Raw genomic sequence first — 19364 nt, 5'->3', positions numbered from 1 at the left:
TGAACCCCCCCCCCAGCAGCCCATCAGGTGTTAAGTATCTGCTTATCTAAATTGCCTCTAAAAATAGCTTTACCTTCCTTTAAGCCTTAGGTAAATAAAGAATTTCCCATGAAGGGAAGGTGGATGCTGACACAAGTCCGGGCATTATAGGGCCCTCTTTGACTGCCATTTTTATAAAGAAAATTTCAGGGCTGTTCTCCCTGTGAGTAAGAGAAATTGGAATAAGCCACATCGAGAGACATATGAAACACTTGCTATCTACTAGATCACTAAGTTTTTATCTTGGTAGTACTAAGCAACTTTCCATACCTGGTTACAAGTAATACCAATAGTGGCAGATAACCCAGAGGTAAATTAAAAACATACCTAGGACATGGGAAAAGCAGGGAAACTCCTCTCCCATTTTTGGTATAAAATTTGATATTCAAAAATATTCTCTAAAGCTTTTACTCTAGCTCTACTTAATTATTTTTGTTGTTGTTTTGGTTCTACTTAATTCTTATAAGAAGAGGCTCAGTGATAAACCAACAATAGTTAAAGCCCTATTTCAACTTATAGCTGTTAACTGATAAACAAGTTGACTGAACAATTAAATAAAAAAGCATGAGAATAGATGTAATAAAGGTTGGAAGCTTAATACCAGTCACTGCCCATACCTCCACAGATTTAAAGGCACTTATTACACCAACAATGAGTATAAAAAAATACAGTTGGTCCAAGACTTTAAACCTGCAGATGAGTGGGAGGTGGCTGGTTATACATAATGTAATCCAACCTGATATACTATAATAAGTATAATATAGATAACATAAAAGCTTAAGCAAAAGAAACCGATCACATGGAAGTAAATTCATAAGGAATAATGTGCTTGAGGCCTGCCTAACTCAAGGAAGTTGTAAAATTGCGAGAGACCACTTGTAGAAATTTAGGAGCAGATAAGCCACTAGGAGAATTATTCAGGTCTCCTCATCACATAAGGAGGGGATTTTGAGCCCTTTATAGTTTATCAGATTCTGAGAAAAGAGAAAGTAAAACTGCCTGAAAGTACCCATTTATCCGGCTTTGCCTATTTTAAACTCTCATTTATCCTAATTTTTATTATTATTATTATTATTTTTGCTCTTCAAGCTTATAGGAGAAATGTACTGAAATGTTATCCCTCTCCTTCTCCCCATACTCCAAGATTTCATGCATTGGAATTGCCAGGACTCAAGTAGTCGGAGTATGAATGTTATACTATGACTAATATGGATAAATTAGAATACACATATTGGTTAGGTTGGAAAGGCCCGAAAACAGCACTGAATACAGCTTAATGAAGAGAAGAGAGTGCTAAGTTGTGACACCCTCAAAATTATGATTATTAAAAATGTTCTATAGTAAGATTTTCTTTTTAGAAATGAGGTTATAAAATCTTGGTAGAGGAGAGGGTTGAAAAAAATTAAAGAAAATGGGATTATCAAAATATGTAATTTTTATCATTTATAGATTACAATATACTGGGTGGGTGTTCAAAACAAATGGCAAATATAAAGCATCTGCTATTTTCATTATTGTTTTAAAAGTAGAACAGAAAGGAGAAAGAACACTAAAATGTTCCTAAAACAGCAACATTCTTGCAGGAAGTAACTGAAGTGCTGTAAAAAGTCCTGACTTGAGTCTAAACTTGCCTTTGCCACATACCAACTCAGAGAAGTCATTCATGCAGTGAATCGCAGTTTCTCATCTCTGAGATGCAGTGATAATACTTGTCTTTCCTATAGACACCTGCTATGAAGCCATAGGAGATAATGTGAGTGAGAAAACAATCATTCCTCATTCCTTTCCATAATTACTGTTTTTCAGCATTGAGCAACATATGGAATGATTGCAAACTAGCCAGATAGTATTAGAGGGATTGTGAAAAACAAAAACAAAACCCACCATCTGTAGTGCAAGACCCTTCTGGGGCAGGTTTTTGTGAATAGGGTATTGGTGGGCTATTTGAATCAGACATTTCTTCATCATCTTCATCATCTTCCATTTCATTAGCTGTTAGATTGTTAGAAAAATCCAGGCTTCCATTTTGAGTGTAGCGGTGTACCAAATCTTTATCGAGATCTTCCACTTTGGGTTTTACATCTGGGTAAGCAGATAAATCACAGCTAATTTAATCAAAAGCTATTATGGGGAAATAACCAAAAGAAAAAAATAATAATTCTGAGAGATATCTGAAGACAAGGACACTTAGTATTTTCTAACATTGAACAAATTTACTTCAGAGGTCTCCACATTTGGAAATCCCACTTCTTCTAAAAGGAATTTAGAAAGGTGTAGGATTGAGAAACTTACCTGCGGATGAGAAAGGATGCTGGTCAGGGTCCAAGTACAGCTGGGAAAAAATTGGCCGAGGTACCACACTACTACATCTGAGAGAGGCTTCTATGGAGTTGTGGAGAGCTTCCTCAAATCGAGCAGATTTCAGTTGCCCAGCATATGAATTCCCCATGGTCTATACAACCCCCAAAGAAAAAGAGGAAAAAAGGAGAAAAGTGATAAAATTAGAGGGTTACATAACTGCAAAGTATACACATACAACTGATATATATGCGCTAAATCCACACACTTATTATCAGGGAAATGCAAATCAAAACCACAGTGAAATACCTCACACCTGTAAGAATAGCCCACTTTTAAAAAACCACAAACAACAAATGCTGGTGAGGATGTGGTGAAAAGGAACCCTCTTACACTGCTGATGGGAATGTAAACTGGTCCAGCCACTATAGAAAGCTGTGTGGCATTTCCTCAAAACACTAAAAATGGATCAACCATATGATCCAGTGATTCCACTCCTAGGAATCTACCCAAAGGACACAAAAACCCTAATCTGAAAGGAAACCTGCACTCCTAAGTTTACTGCAGCACAATTTACAATAGACAAGATATGGAAACAGGCCCTAAATAGATGAATGGATCAAGACATGGTATATATACACATAATGGGATACTACTCAGCAATCAAAAAAGATAAATTTGTGCTATTTGCAGCAACATGGATGAAGTTGGAAGGGATTATGTTAAGCAAAATAAGTCCAAAGGAAAAAGATAAATATCAGATGGTTTCACTTGTATGTGGAATATAGAGAAAACAAATAAAAGGTCAGAAAAAGATAAAACTTGCAAACTGATCATGGATCTGAGGCATACAGCAGAGAAGTGGTAGGAAGAGGGGTCAAAACAGGGTAGGGAAGAGCGCAAGAGACTGGTAATGGATCACGGGTGCTATGGTGGTAGGAGAATTATGGGACTACACCTGAGGGGAGGAATCAAATACTGTCCAAAAATTAACAATGATTTAAGAAAATAAATAATAAAATAAAATAAATCCATATATCTTGTTATGGTATGAACTACCCCATATTTCCTGTTAGGACAACTTTCACAGGTTATGTTAACATGTCACTTTTGCTTTTTTGCCTTTACAGTCCAAGTCCATGTCAAAAACTCCTTTAAAGGACCTTTGTGTAGAATCAAACAGTAATAAATGCTTAAAGTCAAAGTTCTCAACCAGTAAGTCAAGACTAACCTGTCAATTTTGAGTGGGTGGGCTACCATAACTCCATACCAACTCTATCATTGGTGTCAGAGTAAATGGATAATTATTTCTCTTTCTAATAAGATCATATTACCCTATGGGGGAGAAAAAGACTCTTCTCTGGGGGGGAAAAAATGAAAGTTTTATGACAATACATTTAATTGGCAAATTTTTGAAAGCAAGATTTGGGTCTTTCAAACTCAATTCATTTATGTATTACTAGCATTTATCTAAACATTTTTTTTAAAGACTTTTTTTTAATGAGGTTTTTTTTTTAAGATTTATTTATTTATTTATACTAGCACTGGGTACAGTCAGAAGCGCAGGAGGATGAGAGAATTCACCAGAGCCAGAGGGGAGGAGAGCAGAACAAGCAGAGTGACGAAGTACACTGCTGAGGGGAGCAGCGGGGGCCAGGGGAGGTCTGCGTGCCATGTGGGACCCTCGCCCAGCGGCCGGGAATCGAACTGGAGCTGCAGAGGCTGCGTGCAGCTTCGCAACCCAACGCTCAACAGCTGTGCCACCGGGGAGGCCCTAAAAAATTTTTTTTTAAACTCCATCTAAACACAACCTTATTTGGGATCCTTTACAAAAGTATATAGTAAGAGGTGTTTAAGCTATGACCTTTACTTGTCATCACTAATTTTTCATAGTATTTGCTAGCTTCAAAAATTTCCAACTATGTTAATAACGATTACACTTTATTAGGTGTTGACTGTTGGCTAGACTAACAATCCAGGTCCCCAAGACCCTTTCTATGGCCGATGAAGTCAAACCTTTGTTTTCAAACTACTAGTAGGATATTATTTGCCTTTTTTACTATCGTTTTCTTACTTGTATACAGTGGAATTTTCCAGAGACTGCATGATGTGTGGTATTGCAACAGACTACATGCAGAAGCAGACAGACTAGTCTTTTCACTCACCTTTTTAGGAAAACAAAGTTATCAATTTGTAGCTATCTGGTCATGATCCTGTGCTCCTAAAGCATAGTCAACTTAGGTAAATCTGATTTCAAGACAGGCAGTTTTGAAAATATCTTAGCCTCACTTGCCCATCAGAGAGAAGGATGGATGTTAAATTTCCTCCAGAACACCAACTCTGATTGAATCCCTAGAGAGAGTTCCTGGAGGACTGAAGGAACCTGCGTATGTATCTGGACTCAGCAGGATAGGGGGCCAAGATCCTATTGTGATTAAACCCTGAGTAGAGAAGGGGCAGTACACAGAATATCATAACCCTATTCTCAAGTTTTCCAGACTTATACACAAGAACTTTATAGGAGATTATGGTGCCCCTGAATTGCCTGTATAAAGCAAGGAAGTCTGCTTACTCAATTTCTGGTATCAGTGACTCATTTACAGATTTCTACTGGAGTGACTGGGTTTATCAAGGCTTTATTGGCAATTCCTATGATTTGGAGAAAAAGTCAATCATATTTTGGTAACTTTTCATAATAATTTATAAGAGTTACGATGGATTTAAACTACTAGTTGTCTTTCTTACAAACAGTAGATACCCAAAAGTATAGGTATGATACCCGATTTAAAAGTTGTAAGTGTAAGAAAATTGAAGTCTTTGTTTTTGTCCCAGCTCCTACGACTTCCTACTAGTACATCTATAAACATTTAATTAGCAGGCAAACTATAAATTGGAGACATTCACCAGGAGAGGGGGAGGGAAAGGAATAAAATGGGAGGGAAGAGCACAAGAGTCTATGGCGATGGCTCATGGGTGTCTTGGTGGTGGTAATTTTATGGGGACAACACCTAAGAGGAAAAACCAAACATTGCACAAAAATGAACAATGATGTAAAAATAAATAAATACAATTTTCTAAAGCTCAAAAGCAACTTATTTTGTAATAACCACACCCAAGCAAAACAGGGTGAGAGGTGGAGGATAAATGTTATTCCATGCCACTAGTTTATCCATCTAAGCCGCTTCACCTTTTAATAGCCGCTTCACCTTTCTTCACTGGAAGAAAACTACCAGGGACTAGCACCAAGTAACCCTTGGAATTTCTTACTGATGGGACAACAATTTAAAAACTTCAAAGGTGCTCCTTTAGTTTTTCTCAGAGCAACAAATGCCTGGAAATCTCGCCCCTTTTTATTCTATTACAGGTTCAATAAGTTATCTTCATCATTGAAAACCTTAAGCCTACATTCTCAAATAGATCTTTTTCAGTCTTTCTCACTGAAATTTAATTTTTATTTCAAATGACTGTAATGTCTAAAGACAGTAGCTAAAGCTGAAAAATAATTTGCTAAACTGAAGATTAGAAGTTGTTGATTTGTAGGACAGCAAAGGGTGTGGAGACTGCCATGGCACACTATAGTGGTTATACAAAGCATAAAAATAACCAGTGTCTTTCTGACACCCAATCTGGATATTCAGCATTTACGGCAAATAACAGAAAAAGTAAAAAAAAAAGGGGGGGGCAGGAAAGAAAAGAAAATCTCCATAGAACCCCAAACCTTAGAAATTGACATTCACTTAAGAACACAATGGTGAAGATTTTTGATAGCAAATTTTTCACAATTCTTAAAATGGGAGACTTCATAAGTACTTCTTCAACTTCAAAGGTAAAAACATAAATGAAGAGGAAGCAGTTACACTGGCTTAGAAGAGCTGGCATTATTGCAAAGATGACGATCAGTCCTACTTCCAAACACAGGAATAGTCTGCCACAATGACAAAGCCAACAGAAGCTGACTGATGGGCACTGACATCACTGATTATACAGGGACATGGATCACTCATCATTAACAGGCAAAGCCACAGCTACTGCTCCTCCTCAGTGATGCTGGGATTGCCTTTCTGCACCTTGAGTTCCTCAGCGGTGACCATCCACGGGTCAGTGGCTGCATATTTAGTTCAGAGGAATTGGTGCAAATGTGTCTGTATATAAAGATTCACTTCTGTGTGGGTATGGGAAATTACCTTCTGCTTTAAGGTGAACCTTCCCGGCACTAGGATACACTTTGTACGTTTTCTTCTTTAGCGTTAGTTGAAAGTGCACACTGGCCAACACATCCATAATGGTTACAGGGATAGCCTAAATTTTATGAGGTTCCATATAAGAATTCTAACAATACAGGGTAAGTCTTGAAGCCAATACTCTCTGACCCAAACATTAAAGGCTGTCGATCATGAAATCAGTGTCTTCAGCCATCACAGGATCCATTGGGCCAGATGAAAAGTTTCAGAACTTTTTTTTTTAGGCATAAATGATAGCATCAGCTAAAAGCTGTTTGCAGTGCAAATTTGTTTAAAGACAGAGGCATCACTGAAAGAACTGCAAAGGATGAGGGAATGAACTTGAAGATTTGTACGTTCAGCAAACTTCTGGGCTAAAAAACTCTCAAATAAGCTTAAGAAGATGAACTTATCCAATTGCAAATGGCCTGAAAGTTTTCTGACTCCATCACAGAATTCAAGATGGTCCAATAAATTGGATACTGCAAAACTATAACCCAATAACCCCATCTAATCAAAGCCAAAATAGGTCAGAAAAATACATCTGTAGTTCTGTAGACAGGGGAAGAAATATGAGTGGACAACAGATATTTCTGGGATCTGCATCATAGTGTGGCCGTATCTCACTGTCATCATCATCCACAAATCTTTAGGGGTAACTGTACTTCTAAGCCAGCTATAATTGGGAGAGACTTAATCTCTCCCGTGATAAGTAGAAATGGAAGTTAAACCTGTGGTAGTCGCCCCCAGGTCCCTTTCCCTCTTCTGCAAGACCGCTCTTCCTTCCATTACGGGTGTGGGTCAGAGAAGCTGCAGGGTTAGGCAGGAAGCACAGTAACACCCTGGACCCACAGGTGTCCAGGCATAGTAAACTAGGGGGTATGCTGGAGGGCGGGCCTCTAAGGGTCTGGCCCACAAAACTCGCTCCCCAGAACCCATCGTGCAGCTGATGGGAGCTTGTAAGATCTTTTAGTTTAATAAACAAGTGCCCCATCATGCACAGAGGATCACATTATCTCAGTCTCATCCCTTTACAGTTTATAGAGTAATGTGACAGATAAAATACATGTACAGGGCAAATATTGTGCTAAGTAAAAATATTACATCAACATAAAAATGGGCACTCAGGGCCTCCCCTGGTGGCGCAGTGGTTGAGTGCTGGGCTATAAAGCTGCCCGCAGCCTCTGCAGCACTGGTTTGGTCCCCGGCCGCCAGTGAGGGTCCCAGATGGCACGCAGATATCTCCTGTCGCGCCTGCTGCTCCCCTCAGAAGTGTACTTCGTCAGTCTGCCTGTTCTGTTCCCCACTCTGACTCTGGTGAATTCTCTCACCCTCCCGAGCTTCTGACTGCACCCAGTGCTCATATAAATAAATAAATAAATCTTAAATAAATAAATCAAGTTTCATCATCATAGAAGTTACACATAACCCTACAAGAGCATTAGCAATACTCAGATGAGGAAGACAAAGAGAAGTATCTATGATACAGACTCTGTACAGTAAAAGGAAGTCGCTGGCTCTATTCCAAATGAAAACATAACTGGACACTATCTTAGTAATGATACTACGAAGAATTACAGAATTAAGCATAGACTTTTTTTTTTTTTTAAGAGCAGCCGGGGATCGAACTGGTGCTGCAGAGGCTGCGGGCAGCCTCGCAACCTAGCGCGAGGCCACTGCGCCACCAGGTAGGCCCTAAGCATAGACTTTTTTAGTGTTTTCTTCTTTAGTGCTTTTTTAGTGCTTTTTATAGCTTTCTTCTCTTGGTAGTTCAGTGCTACCCAGAGGGCAGAGTTCAAAGAAAGAAACCTTTTTACTGCAATGTATTCTTTTTTTTTTTTTTTTAAATAGAGGCATGCTTTATTTATTTATTTGTTTGTTTGTTTTGTTTTTGTTTATACATGCACTGGGTACAGTCAGAAGCACGGGAGGGTGAGAGAATTCACCAGAGCCAGAGCGGGGAGCAGAGCAGGCAGAAGGACCGAAGTACACTGCTGAGGGGAGCAGCGGGCGGCAGGAGAGGTCTGCGCGCCATGTGGGACCCTCCTCTGGTGGCCGGGGAGCAGCCAGGGATCGAACCAGCGCTGCAGAGGCTGTGGGCAGCTTCGCAACCCAGCGCTCAACCGCTGCGCCACCGGGGAGGCACTGCAATGTATTCTTAACATCATATGCCATAGTATTTACTGTCACTGAAATGACAACAAAGAGCCCATAGCGCCTGAGATGACATAACAGTTATTAATGTGAATAATCTAACTAGAGGTCAGACAGTGGAGAAATAGCTTTCAAAATCAGTTGTTACATACAAGAAGAAAGCTGACTTGTGATTCTATCACATCATAGATAAAATTTTGTAGTTGGCCGACATTAAGTTATGATACTGCATTTTATTACTTTCCCATGTTTTCTTTTATTATTATGAAATTACAAAAGGTCAAACTATATTAAGTGCTTTGTTATACCACTAGAGATTTCTGAATTGCTAAAAGACATTTGACACTCAAGATATTGAGATAATCTCTAAGAAAAGGATGGTATTCAATATGGGCTCTTTCTGTACCACTAATTAATGCTCACAGTGTAATTGGGATCAAGTTCAAACCACCATGACATTCTGGTTTGCCGTCTTTCTGCTCTGTCCTTTACCCTTTTCCACAGAAAGTAAGTCAGAGGAATATGGGTAGAAGAAACAGGCAGCTTCTATCACTGGTAGCTTTAGGAATAAGGACTGAAGCATTAAAGAGTGGTTGGTAATAGCTACATGCTAATGCCTTCAAAGCCTCTTCTCAATTCTCCTTTTCCTCTTGAAAATGGAAAAGAAAAGTAACTTCTCATTTTAAGTATTCTTTTTTTTTTTTTAAGATTTATTTATTTATTTATACAAGCACTGGGTACAGTCAGAAGCACAGGAGGGTGAGAGAATTCACCAGAGCCAGAGCGGGGAGCAGAGCAGGCAGAAGGACAAAAGTACACTGCTGAGGGGAGCAGCGGGTGGCAGGAGAGGTCTGCGCGTCATGCGGGACCCTCCTCCAGTGGCCGGGGAGCAGCCGGGGATAGAACTGGCGCTGCAGAGGCTGTGGGCAGCTTTGCAACCCAGTGCTCAACCGCTGCACCACCGGGGAGGCCCTCATTTTAAGTATTCTTGATCAGTAATGTTTTGACTTCCTTTTTTTTTTTTTGACAAAGTTTTCATGGTTAATAATTAACTATATTATTAATGCAGTGATTACTTTTACAGAATATTAAGTACACGGGAGACAGAGAGAAAAATTTCTCTTAAGTGGGCCTCCTGAGTGGTGCAAGGTGTTAACATCTCAGCACTATGAAGCTATTAGCAGCCACTGTAGCACCAGTTCAATCCCCGGTTAGGGAGCTGACCTACATGGCGCAGCAGATCTCTCATTCTCATGTCTCACCAGCTGCTCCCCTTAGCAGTGTATTTCAGTCAATCTACCTGTTCCCCATTCTATCTCTGGTTAATACTCTCACCTCCTGCACTTCTGGCCTGTACCCCAGTTCTTGTATGCATAAATAAATCTTTAAAAAAATTTCCTTAACTTCCCAAAGACTTTTTTATAATTAAAGTGTCAGATTAGATTTCAGCATACAAGTTCTTGTTTTTTAGATGTCAAGTTGTACGTGAAGACATACCACAATGGTAGACATCTAATAGAGAGGTGATATAATAGTAGCTGCTACCCTCATTACTGTTATTACCACTGGTGGCAGGAGTAACAGTAGTAGTCACCATTGTCAAGAATGTGAAAGGAAACATTCTTCTTTGAATGATTATAACGATACTAACATGGACAGCTTACTAGCTGCCAGGCAAGTACTATTATTGCTCCATTATAAAGAGAACTGAGGCCTAGAGAAGTTAAGCAAATTGCCCCAGGTAAATACTGGAGTAGAATTTAATCAGTTTGTCTACAGCAGCTTCTCTCTTAGGTTATCCTAATCACTTTTGTCATTCAGCTGTTAAGACACCTGCAATATGATCGAATTGGGTAAATGGACACTCTGTAAAGAAAACTAAATTGTTAGGCAAAAATAAAAAAAAAATCAAGGACAATTTTTTCTTTACTGATTTTCCTTTCTTCCTCTCTCTCTCTGTCTTTCCTTCCTTCCTTCTTTACATCTATCATAGCTGAAAGATAAGTCTGAAAGGAGTGTTAAGATATGGGGCTAATAGGCATAAAGCCAATCAACAATTTCAAAAATAAAATAACTACCCCTTTCCGCAATTAAGAAAAAAGAGACCTCACTCTTCGCTGAAAGTGATGGATGAAAGGGAAAGTTGAACAAAAGGTAAGTTTCTTAACAAAGAATAACTGCACACATAGAAGGGAGGAAGCATGGGCCTGCCTTAGACCCCACAGCACCAGAACATTAACTTTGCAAAATCTCCAGCCCACTATCTTTTTTCCTCCCCATTAATTACAACCTTAGAAGACTCATTAATCCATTATATGTTTTGTTTGTTACTATCATATAGTAATTCCAGGAACAAAAACAATCATATAGACGCCTTAAAAAATCATGAGTGTTTATATAATTTATTTTCTTCCAATTTTTCTTCTTTCTAAAAAAAAGCTTTTGTTTTCTAGTAATGATGAGAAAGTTTTTTTAACATTCAAATGATAAAAAGAAACTAATTTGAGAATGAATCTTCCTTGTCTTCCTTCTAACATTCGTTTAAAAATACTAGATTTGAGATACTGTCCAATCTGTGACCTTGAAAAACTTAAACACTTTAATTTTGATTTTCCTCCTCCAATTGTAGCAGAACATTTAATTTGAGTAAGTAGAAATCACAAGAAAAATTATATTAATATGAATTTACTAGAAAATTTTTAAATAAAAATTTCATGTAAAATTATCAATGCAAGTAGGAAAAATGCCAAAATGTATATGCAATAATGTATTAATAATGTTTATCTATTGATGATGGGTTGTTTAAAAACTATATTTCATTTTTATTATTGGTATCTTTTTATTTTTTTAAGTAATGAAGAGACTCTTAGAGAATAATATAATACATGGAAAGATGTCATATAATAGCTGAGCTAATCAACTCTATGACTATCCTTGAAAAGTAGTTTTAAAAAGTAGTTTTATCACTCAAAGAGATGGTAAGAACAATTGAATTTGCAGAGGAATATCCCTCCACCACTTGCTGATGCATTAGGATTCCTGAAAAATAAAATTCATTCAAGCATTTGGGCTGAGAATTCACATTAAGAATTGGAGAATAGGGCCTCCCCGGTGGCGCAGCGGTTGAGCACTGGGTTGTGAAGCTGCCCGCAGTCTGCAGCGCCGGTTCGATCTCTGGCTGCTCCCCGGCCACAGGAGGGTCCCACATGGCGCGCAGACCTCTCCTGCCGCCCGCTGCTCCCCTCAGCAGTGTATTTCGTCAGTCTGCCTGTTCTGTTCCCTGCTCTGGCTCTGGTGAATTTTCTCACCCTCCCGTGCTTTTGACTGTACCCAGTGCTTGTATAAATAAATAAATCAATCTTTTTTTTTTTTTTTTAAAGAATTGGAGTATAGTTTGAAGTATAATTCTCCAAACTATTTCTCCAGTTATGATATACTTGAAATGACCTGACCATATTTCCTCAACAAGTTTCTCTTTTAACCAAGTATAAATATTTTCCACTGGGCTACTAAGTTGATTTTTAATAGCAGCTACCTGGAGAAGCTGGACATTAATGTTAAAAAATTATTTTAACAGGATCACAGTTAGTGACAAGAATCAACAAGAGGAATACTCATTTTAAAAAATGTACATGCTAAAAAAAAGAACTATATCTAAGAACTACTTTAAGGTCACTAGACTATAAAGTGGATAATAGGGATATACAGATGGTCCCCCATTTAAAGTGGTTGATTTATGATTTTTCTACTTTATGACTACATGAAAGCTACACATGTTCAGTAGAAACCATACTTTGAATTTTGAATTTGTTTTTTTCCCAGAGTTAGAAATATGTAGCATGACAGTATTATGATATAATTCTTGGTAGTAGCAATGAACCCCAGCTCTTTGTCATTCATGTGGTCATGAGGGTAAACAACTGATATTCTACTATCTACTGTGTTGGCAGTGTTTTTGGATGTTGTTTTGTGTTTTCATATTCCTTCATGTATACAAAATGCCCAACTGTGTCTCCTGTTTCTTCGGAGAAAAGGAAGGCAATTACTCTTCTGATGAAACTAAAGATAATTGCCCAGCTGCAGGCTAATGTAATATTCTGAGCATGATTAAGGTAGCCTAGGCTATGCTGGGTATATTAAATGCATTTTTGACTTAGATAATTTCAACTTATGATGGGTTTGTCAGGATATAAACATTGCAAAATGAGAAGCATCTGTATTTTTTTTTAAAGTAACAACTCATTTTTTAAAGAGCTTCAAACCTGAATTTCCAAGTTTTGTTCATTCAAGTCTGAGAAGCAATAATTCAATAACAATCAGCACTTCCTACTACCCTGATTGTGACTTTCTAATACCATTCCCTCACTGAAAAGAATAAGGCCTATCGAAGGTATAGCCAATTCCAGGGCAGGGAATACACAAGATGAGCCTTACCAGTAAGCAAATAAGCTATCAAAGACTAATGAGTCACATCAAAAGATATGAGTCTACATGAAGGGTCGACAGGCCAAAGATAAGAGAAACTGAACATAAAAGAATAAATGCAAAGGACCAGATCACGTCCAAAATTTAAAAACTTGTGAATTAATTTTGCTAGTCAAAGAAAAAAAGAGAGTCTCTTGGAAAAACAAGACCAAATCTAACTAAACCCTAGTAGAAGGAAAAGGAAAATGAGATACATTTATCCTGTTTTTTTTTTTTTTTTTTTCTGGACGTCAAATTAACCATATAGTCCTGGTTTTTGAGTTTTTTTTTAAATGAAGAATTCCAGCTAACATATGGAAAGAATGATAAAATTATAAAATTACCACTTTGAAACCTTTAAAGCAAAATTCACTTATGCAGTGATATGAGTGAAATCAGTAGATAGAAGGTTGATGGGAAACTATAATGAAGGGATAAGCCTGTAACCTCCTACATCGACAAGGTTAGATCACTAAAAGTAAGACAATGAATGTTGTGTGCCTCCCCGAGGGAGACAGTATGCAGCATACACATCCCCTAGGAAGCATTCCTGCCAATGGATGTAGTGACAGTCATCAAACCTCTAATGAGAATTTCCATTAATAAGTAAATAAAACCACAGGAAGCAAGCAAATTCAGAAAGAGGGATAGACAGGTGGTCATAGCAAAGTTTCTGCAACAAACCAAATTTATCTAGTTTATAAACTTGATGCAACTTGAATTCATATTTAGACTCAAAAGCCCATGCCTTTTCCATTAAAACACACTATTTGAAATAGAAAAAAGGTGAGCGTGAAGGAGCTATATTCTGTTGGTAGTGTGTGTACATGTGTGTGGTTATTTTGGTTTTTTGAATTTTTTTATTGATTGGTGCCAAGCATAGTACTAAAAAGACGATTATAAAAAACAAAACAAAAATTTAAAAATGAAAAAAATTTTGAAAAACACAACTATATATAACTCATCAGTTTTCTCTTACCTTTATCTCTACAAATGTTGTCACATAATTTCCAAACTTAAAATCTACCCAACCCGGTATCATTTATAGAAATCTTACCATCGAAGTGGTTAAGCACATAGACTCTAGATTCAGAAGACCCCAATTCAAATCCTGCACACACTATCTTGTATGATATTAAGCCAGTTACTTAGTCTTTCATCAGTAAAATGCAGTAATACAACCGTACCATAGGTTTTTATGAGAATATGTGAGACTTTATACTCACATAAAATTTTACAAATAGTTCCTGGCATAGAATGAATGTGCAGAAAATGTTAGTCATAATAGTTTGTTTTTCTTTAGCATTGTGCTACACTAACAGTACTAAAAACAGTAAGCTGTTCTCCTTCCCTTGTACATATTGGTCACTACAGTAGATTTTGGGGCATTGTTCTAGGAACAAGTGACCATCAATAAAAACATTCCAAAAGTTGCTCTTTGATACTACATACTCATTTATTAAGAAATTTTACAATCATATACAAATCATTATCATTCCCTATAGCCAGCAATCAGATCCTTATGAGCCCTTACTCTATTGAAATTGTTCACTGATGACAGTGACAATGTGTGACTTCTAGACATGGAATTCAAACCTGGTTCTGGCAAGTTCTCATAGTGCCTATATCCAAAATTAAAACCAGCATATATTCAAAGTTCTCTATTTTGTGCTCTTTTCATACTTCACTTATCCTTTTACCTTTACATTTGTTGCTCTTAATTATAATTAGTTGGGTCTGGTACTTGTCTGGCTCCCCCAATTAGATTGTGAGTTCTTAGAGGAAAATATTTTTGTTTAAAACTGGAATTGAGTTAAAAAAAATACATTGAGCTTTTTTGGTGTGTCCTATCTAATTATACATTAAGTGGATTTGAAGAGATACTATCTCTTCCCAAGCACATTCCCAAAAAGCACAAAGCTAGCCACACATTAGAAATAAGAATTTTTATTCAACCTCTATGCCAAAAATTTTTAGAAAATGCAAACTGATTAAAAGACAAAATTTCCAACCTCTTTTAATAGTTCTGTGCCTTTCAGTCTAGATGGATCTTGACAGTTTCTGAAGTTACAAGTATTTAAGGTACTAAAATAAAAACCCAGTGCTAGTAACAATTTTTAAATTAGCTATTTTTATCAATATACTAATGGCTATACAATGTCTTAAATTGTTAGAGAAACAATTACTGTACTATGCCAGCTAATTTCATAATTATTAAAACCCATTATAATTAAATGATAAAGTATATTTCTATTTCCTTTGTAACAAAGAGTTACATGTTACTACTGGAAATCTTTACTTTCTTCCTTGAAATGCCAGAAATTCTTTTGTAAAATAAACACATCTCATCAAGACTCTCTGGAACTAGTATAATTACCAGAGGCAATCCCTGTGTAAGATCAAAGAAGTAAAACAATAATAGGCAACGTGTGACCTCTACCAAGTCACCAGAGACCAATTTTTCAACAGAAGGAAGAGTCAATAATCCAGAACAGAAAACATTAAATAACGAGAAATGCTTCCAAAGTGTGGCTTACCACATCCATCAAGACTGCCACATTCAGAGAATTTAGAGTCTCTATGGTTTTAGAGAACAAACTTCTGGGGATTTATCACAGCAATCATTAAAATTTGCATGAAACACCACAGGCAAAAACCAATTCCCCAAATGGTAGGTAGAATGTCAAAAGATACTAAAATAATTTTCCAAATTTCACTGAATACTTAACAAGTATAATATTTTTCACACATTTACCTCATTCCTCTTATTTACCTATTCCCATTTAATTTTTCCAAGAATTGCTTTTGAAAGTGGGTTATGAACAGTCATGAGATAAATATAATTAATAAAAACACATTAAAGACTTCTGCAGGTTTTTGTTTTGTTTTGTGTTGGTAGTACTGGTTTACTAAATCCAGAAACGGTTTTAGTCTCCTTGTAATGTATTTGGATAATTAAAAAGAATTCTAAGGTTGTAAAGAGGTGTTATGAAATTACCATTGATGGTAATTACAGTCAAGTAGAAGTACATTTAAAATTAACTTTAAGAAGTACAAAGAGTCCCACGAATAAACTTGTGCCTCCAAATCAGAAAAATTTGATTGTTTTCCCTAGATACTACTGCCAAACATCTGACTTCTTTCAAAATCAGATGAGTTAGGGACTGAACAAATGTATATGAATTATTTAACTTGCAAAACCACCCTTCTGCTGGTAATTCAGAGAGTAGTAAAACACAGAGCTAGCATAAAAGAAAAAAGTCTAGAAATTCAAAGCAACTGTGAACATTCTGTTCTCATATGGATTTGTTACTCTGCTTCCTTCATCTTTCCACTCTGTCATCTGCCAGGTCTTTCCATCTTCTTATCTTATTAACATTGCTAATTGTATCTGTCGGTTTTGCCACAATTTCAATGCTACTTAAACAGCTGTGGGTTTTCTCTGGGAAATTATCAGTCACTACACTTAGGTTTCTAAATTAGTTGTTGAAAGGTACTTTAACCTTGAGAAAATAGACATATAGCACACTGTTTGCTAAATCTTACATTTTTGTATATATTACTTTAAAATGAGGAATTATTTTTTAAAAATTTTTAAAATTCACATATAGAAGTAATTTACAAGTATTCTGAATTTACGAATCACTAAGAAAATCCTTAATAGAGCCTATTTTTATACTATTCATCATTTCATCTTTTGCCTTCATACAATACACATTGTGCTATATGCTCTTTCTGTACATGTAAACAAAACAATAAACTGTGTATAAAAAATAGTGGGAAAATAAAAACACTGTCAAATTCCTCTAACAGTCCCCTTTTACTACCTATCCACCAGATGGCCAACTTTCAAAGGTATCATAGAAGTGGTATTATGAGATCATGTGCTATAGAGGAGCTTACAACACACAGATTTTCCCCTGCTCTATCTCCCTTCAAAGAGAAAATTCTGTATTGTATTTGCTTCTCTTATACTCTGACTTGACTGTGCTAATGATTTTCTTTTCACTAACAAAATCTGTAAGAAACATCCAAGGAGAAAAACAAGATTTAAAGTTATTTATCAACAGATACGCACTTCTATTCAATCCAACTAAATTTTTTATTTGAGAAATACAACTAAATTAAAAAAGAATTTCTACAATCCCGAAACATTACGCTTCCTGTGCCACTTAGTCCTTTTATATGTAAAAGTAAATTCAAATAAAACTTCTTAGAGTTAACAAGTATTAATGTTTTAATAGGTTTATAATATCCTGTTTGTGGGTCAGTCAAAAGCTCATGGAACAATTTCTTAATTAGTATAGGCTCATTCCTTAACCCCTTACCTCACAAACATAATTTCTGCTCCAAGGAAAGAAAAAGGTGATATTTCAACTGCACAAAATTCCTTACTGAGAGAGAAATATCGAAATGATAAGCATTTTGGAAAGCAAAGTACACTTCAAACCCTGACTATTCTCTTCAGATCTATATTGACTTATAGAAGTTGCCAACATTTGGTAAGGATTATCCTTCCATTAGACAAAAGCAAGCATTCCTTAGATAAATCAGGAGTTTTTGCCATGAGACTCATAAAACCTTTTCACAACACAGATTTTCAAGAGAATCCTTTAAGGTTTTAGGAGGCTGCTCCTTTTACTAAGTAACAAAATACACCCCATGGTGTCTCACTGACCCCACTCAGCTGTCCTTTGACCTCTTCAATTGTTGAAGCCTAACTCCAGGGCCCACAGAATTTGCCTCCCATATCAAAAAGGCGAATGTCGCTTCCTCCTAGCACCTGGTGTAACAAAACGCAACAGTTCCCCCTCTTTTCTGTTTCCTCCTCTCCCTCTCCGACCATTTTCCAGATGTTCCAGATCCAAATGTTAAGCCAATACTAGCTTTCAGGATCTGCATGGTCACCATGAAGGAACAAACAGGGACCAGGCTGAAGTGGCAATGACCCTCTTGTTCTTTTTGGTCTCAAAAGGATACGACAGGTCATAAAAGAAGAAAAGCTCTTTGGCCTCCATTGGAAATGCCAGGCTATTTAAGCAAGTTGTAACTTCCAAAAGGAGATTCTTGGGTTGTGCCCTGATAGACAAGTTACCTTAAACAATATCCTAAATACTCAGTTCTACACAATGCTTTGATTTTCTTTGACATGGGAGTAGGGGGAGGCAGTATCACCTTTTCCCTTTTCTAAGCTAAATCTCCTAAAAATAGGAAAATAACTTTAATGAAACTTTTTTAAAAAATGTTTATCTCAGTGTTTTATGATAAAAATTTTAAATATACATGGTTTCTAGGTATGGTTCATTTTTTTTTTTTTTTGCCAAGGTTACAAATCTAGTTGTCTCTCTTACTAGAGATAGTTTGAAAGATAAAACCACAGTCTACAAAGGAAAATAAACTGAGTTGTTATCCTAATTTAGGTAAACAAGAAATATAACACAGAGAGTATTGTAGGGGAAAAAACCTTATTGCTGAATATTTTTCTTTACTTTTTGCCAAAGAGAAAGAGGAGGGATGAAGAAAGCAGGGAGGATAGAAAATGGGAGGAGAGGAAATCATAGAAATAGTTGCTTAATCCATCTGAGGGCTAATATAGTAGCTTTATTTAAATTCTAAATATAACTTACTAAAACAAATTTGATTTTGAAAAATCTGGGAGCATACTTTATACAATACCTTGGTTTATATATTAACATTTTTGAATCACGTTCATGATTAAGTTGGGTTGTCGACACTTCAGGGAGCCTCTTGCCTAGATTTCACTTGTTTAAAGCTTTTTTGCACCTGCAAAAACATAAAAAAATACATATGTAAGGACATAATTCCACAATATAATAACCTAAATGTTTATAATTCTACAAAAATTATAATTAGAAATGGATTATCAAAGTCTTACACAATTCCATATACACAACAGGCAAATACAGATATTCCTTCTCCTTAAAAATTCCCAAAATACTAATTATACATAATCAAAAATAAATCTTTTGGTCTTAAGATACCCCCCAATAAATGTATGTTGAATAACTATTAAGTCTACATTTTCGATAGCTATTACCATAGTGCTAAAAGTCTACAGATTATTTTTAGGTATGAGATCAGTGAAAAGGAAATTTTTTTACTCTAAGGATTCTGGGTTTTATAATCTGATGCTAAATTTTATCTCCTCAAAGAACTAACGAAAATTTA

The 19364-nt window shown here is 36.5% G+C and overlaps 1 protein-coding gene across 3 annotated transcripts in view; it reads right to left on the bottom strand.

Annotated features, from left to right (window-relative positions):
* GREB1L (GREB1 like retinoic acid receptor coactivator) overlaps window positions 1-2488 on the bottom strand; it is a gene marked incomplete at both ends in the record, with an annotated part of 92478 nt that extends 89990 nt beyond the window's left edge. For all 3 annotated transcript variants that reach the window (XM_084252787.1, XM_084252788.1, XM_084252789.1), the window contains 2 exons: window positions 1924-2121; window positions 2332-2488. In XM_084252787.1, coding sequence (XP_084108913.1) covers window positions 1924-2121; window positions 2332-2488 — 355 coding nt within the window. The remainder of the gene's footprint in view (window positions 1-1923; window positions 2122-2331) is intronic.
* Between the last annotated feature and the right edge of the window lie 16876 nt (window positions 2489-19364).

The sequence above is a fragment of the Talpa europaea genome (genome assembly GCF_964194135.1).
Source record: "Talpa europaea genome assembly, chromosome: 13".
Taxonomy (NCBI): domain Eukaryota; kingdom Metazoa; phylum Chordata; class Mammalia; order Eulipotyphla; family Talpidae; genus Talpa; species Talpa europaea.
The sequence above is the reverse complement of the archived record's forward strand: the minus strand, read 5'-3'. Positions and strand labels throughout refer to the sequence as shown.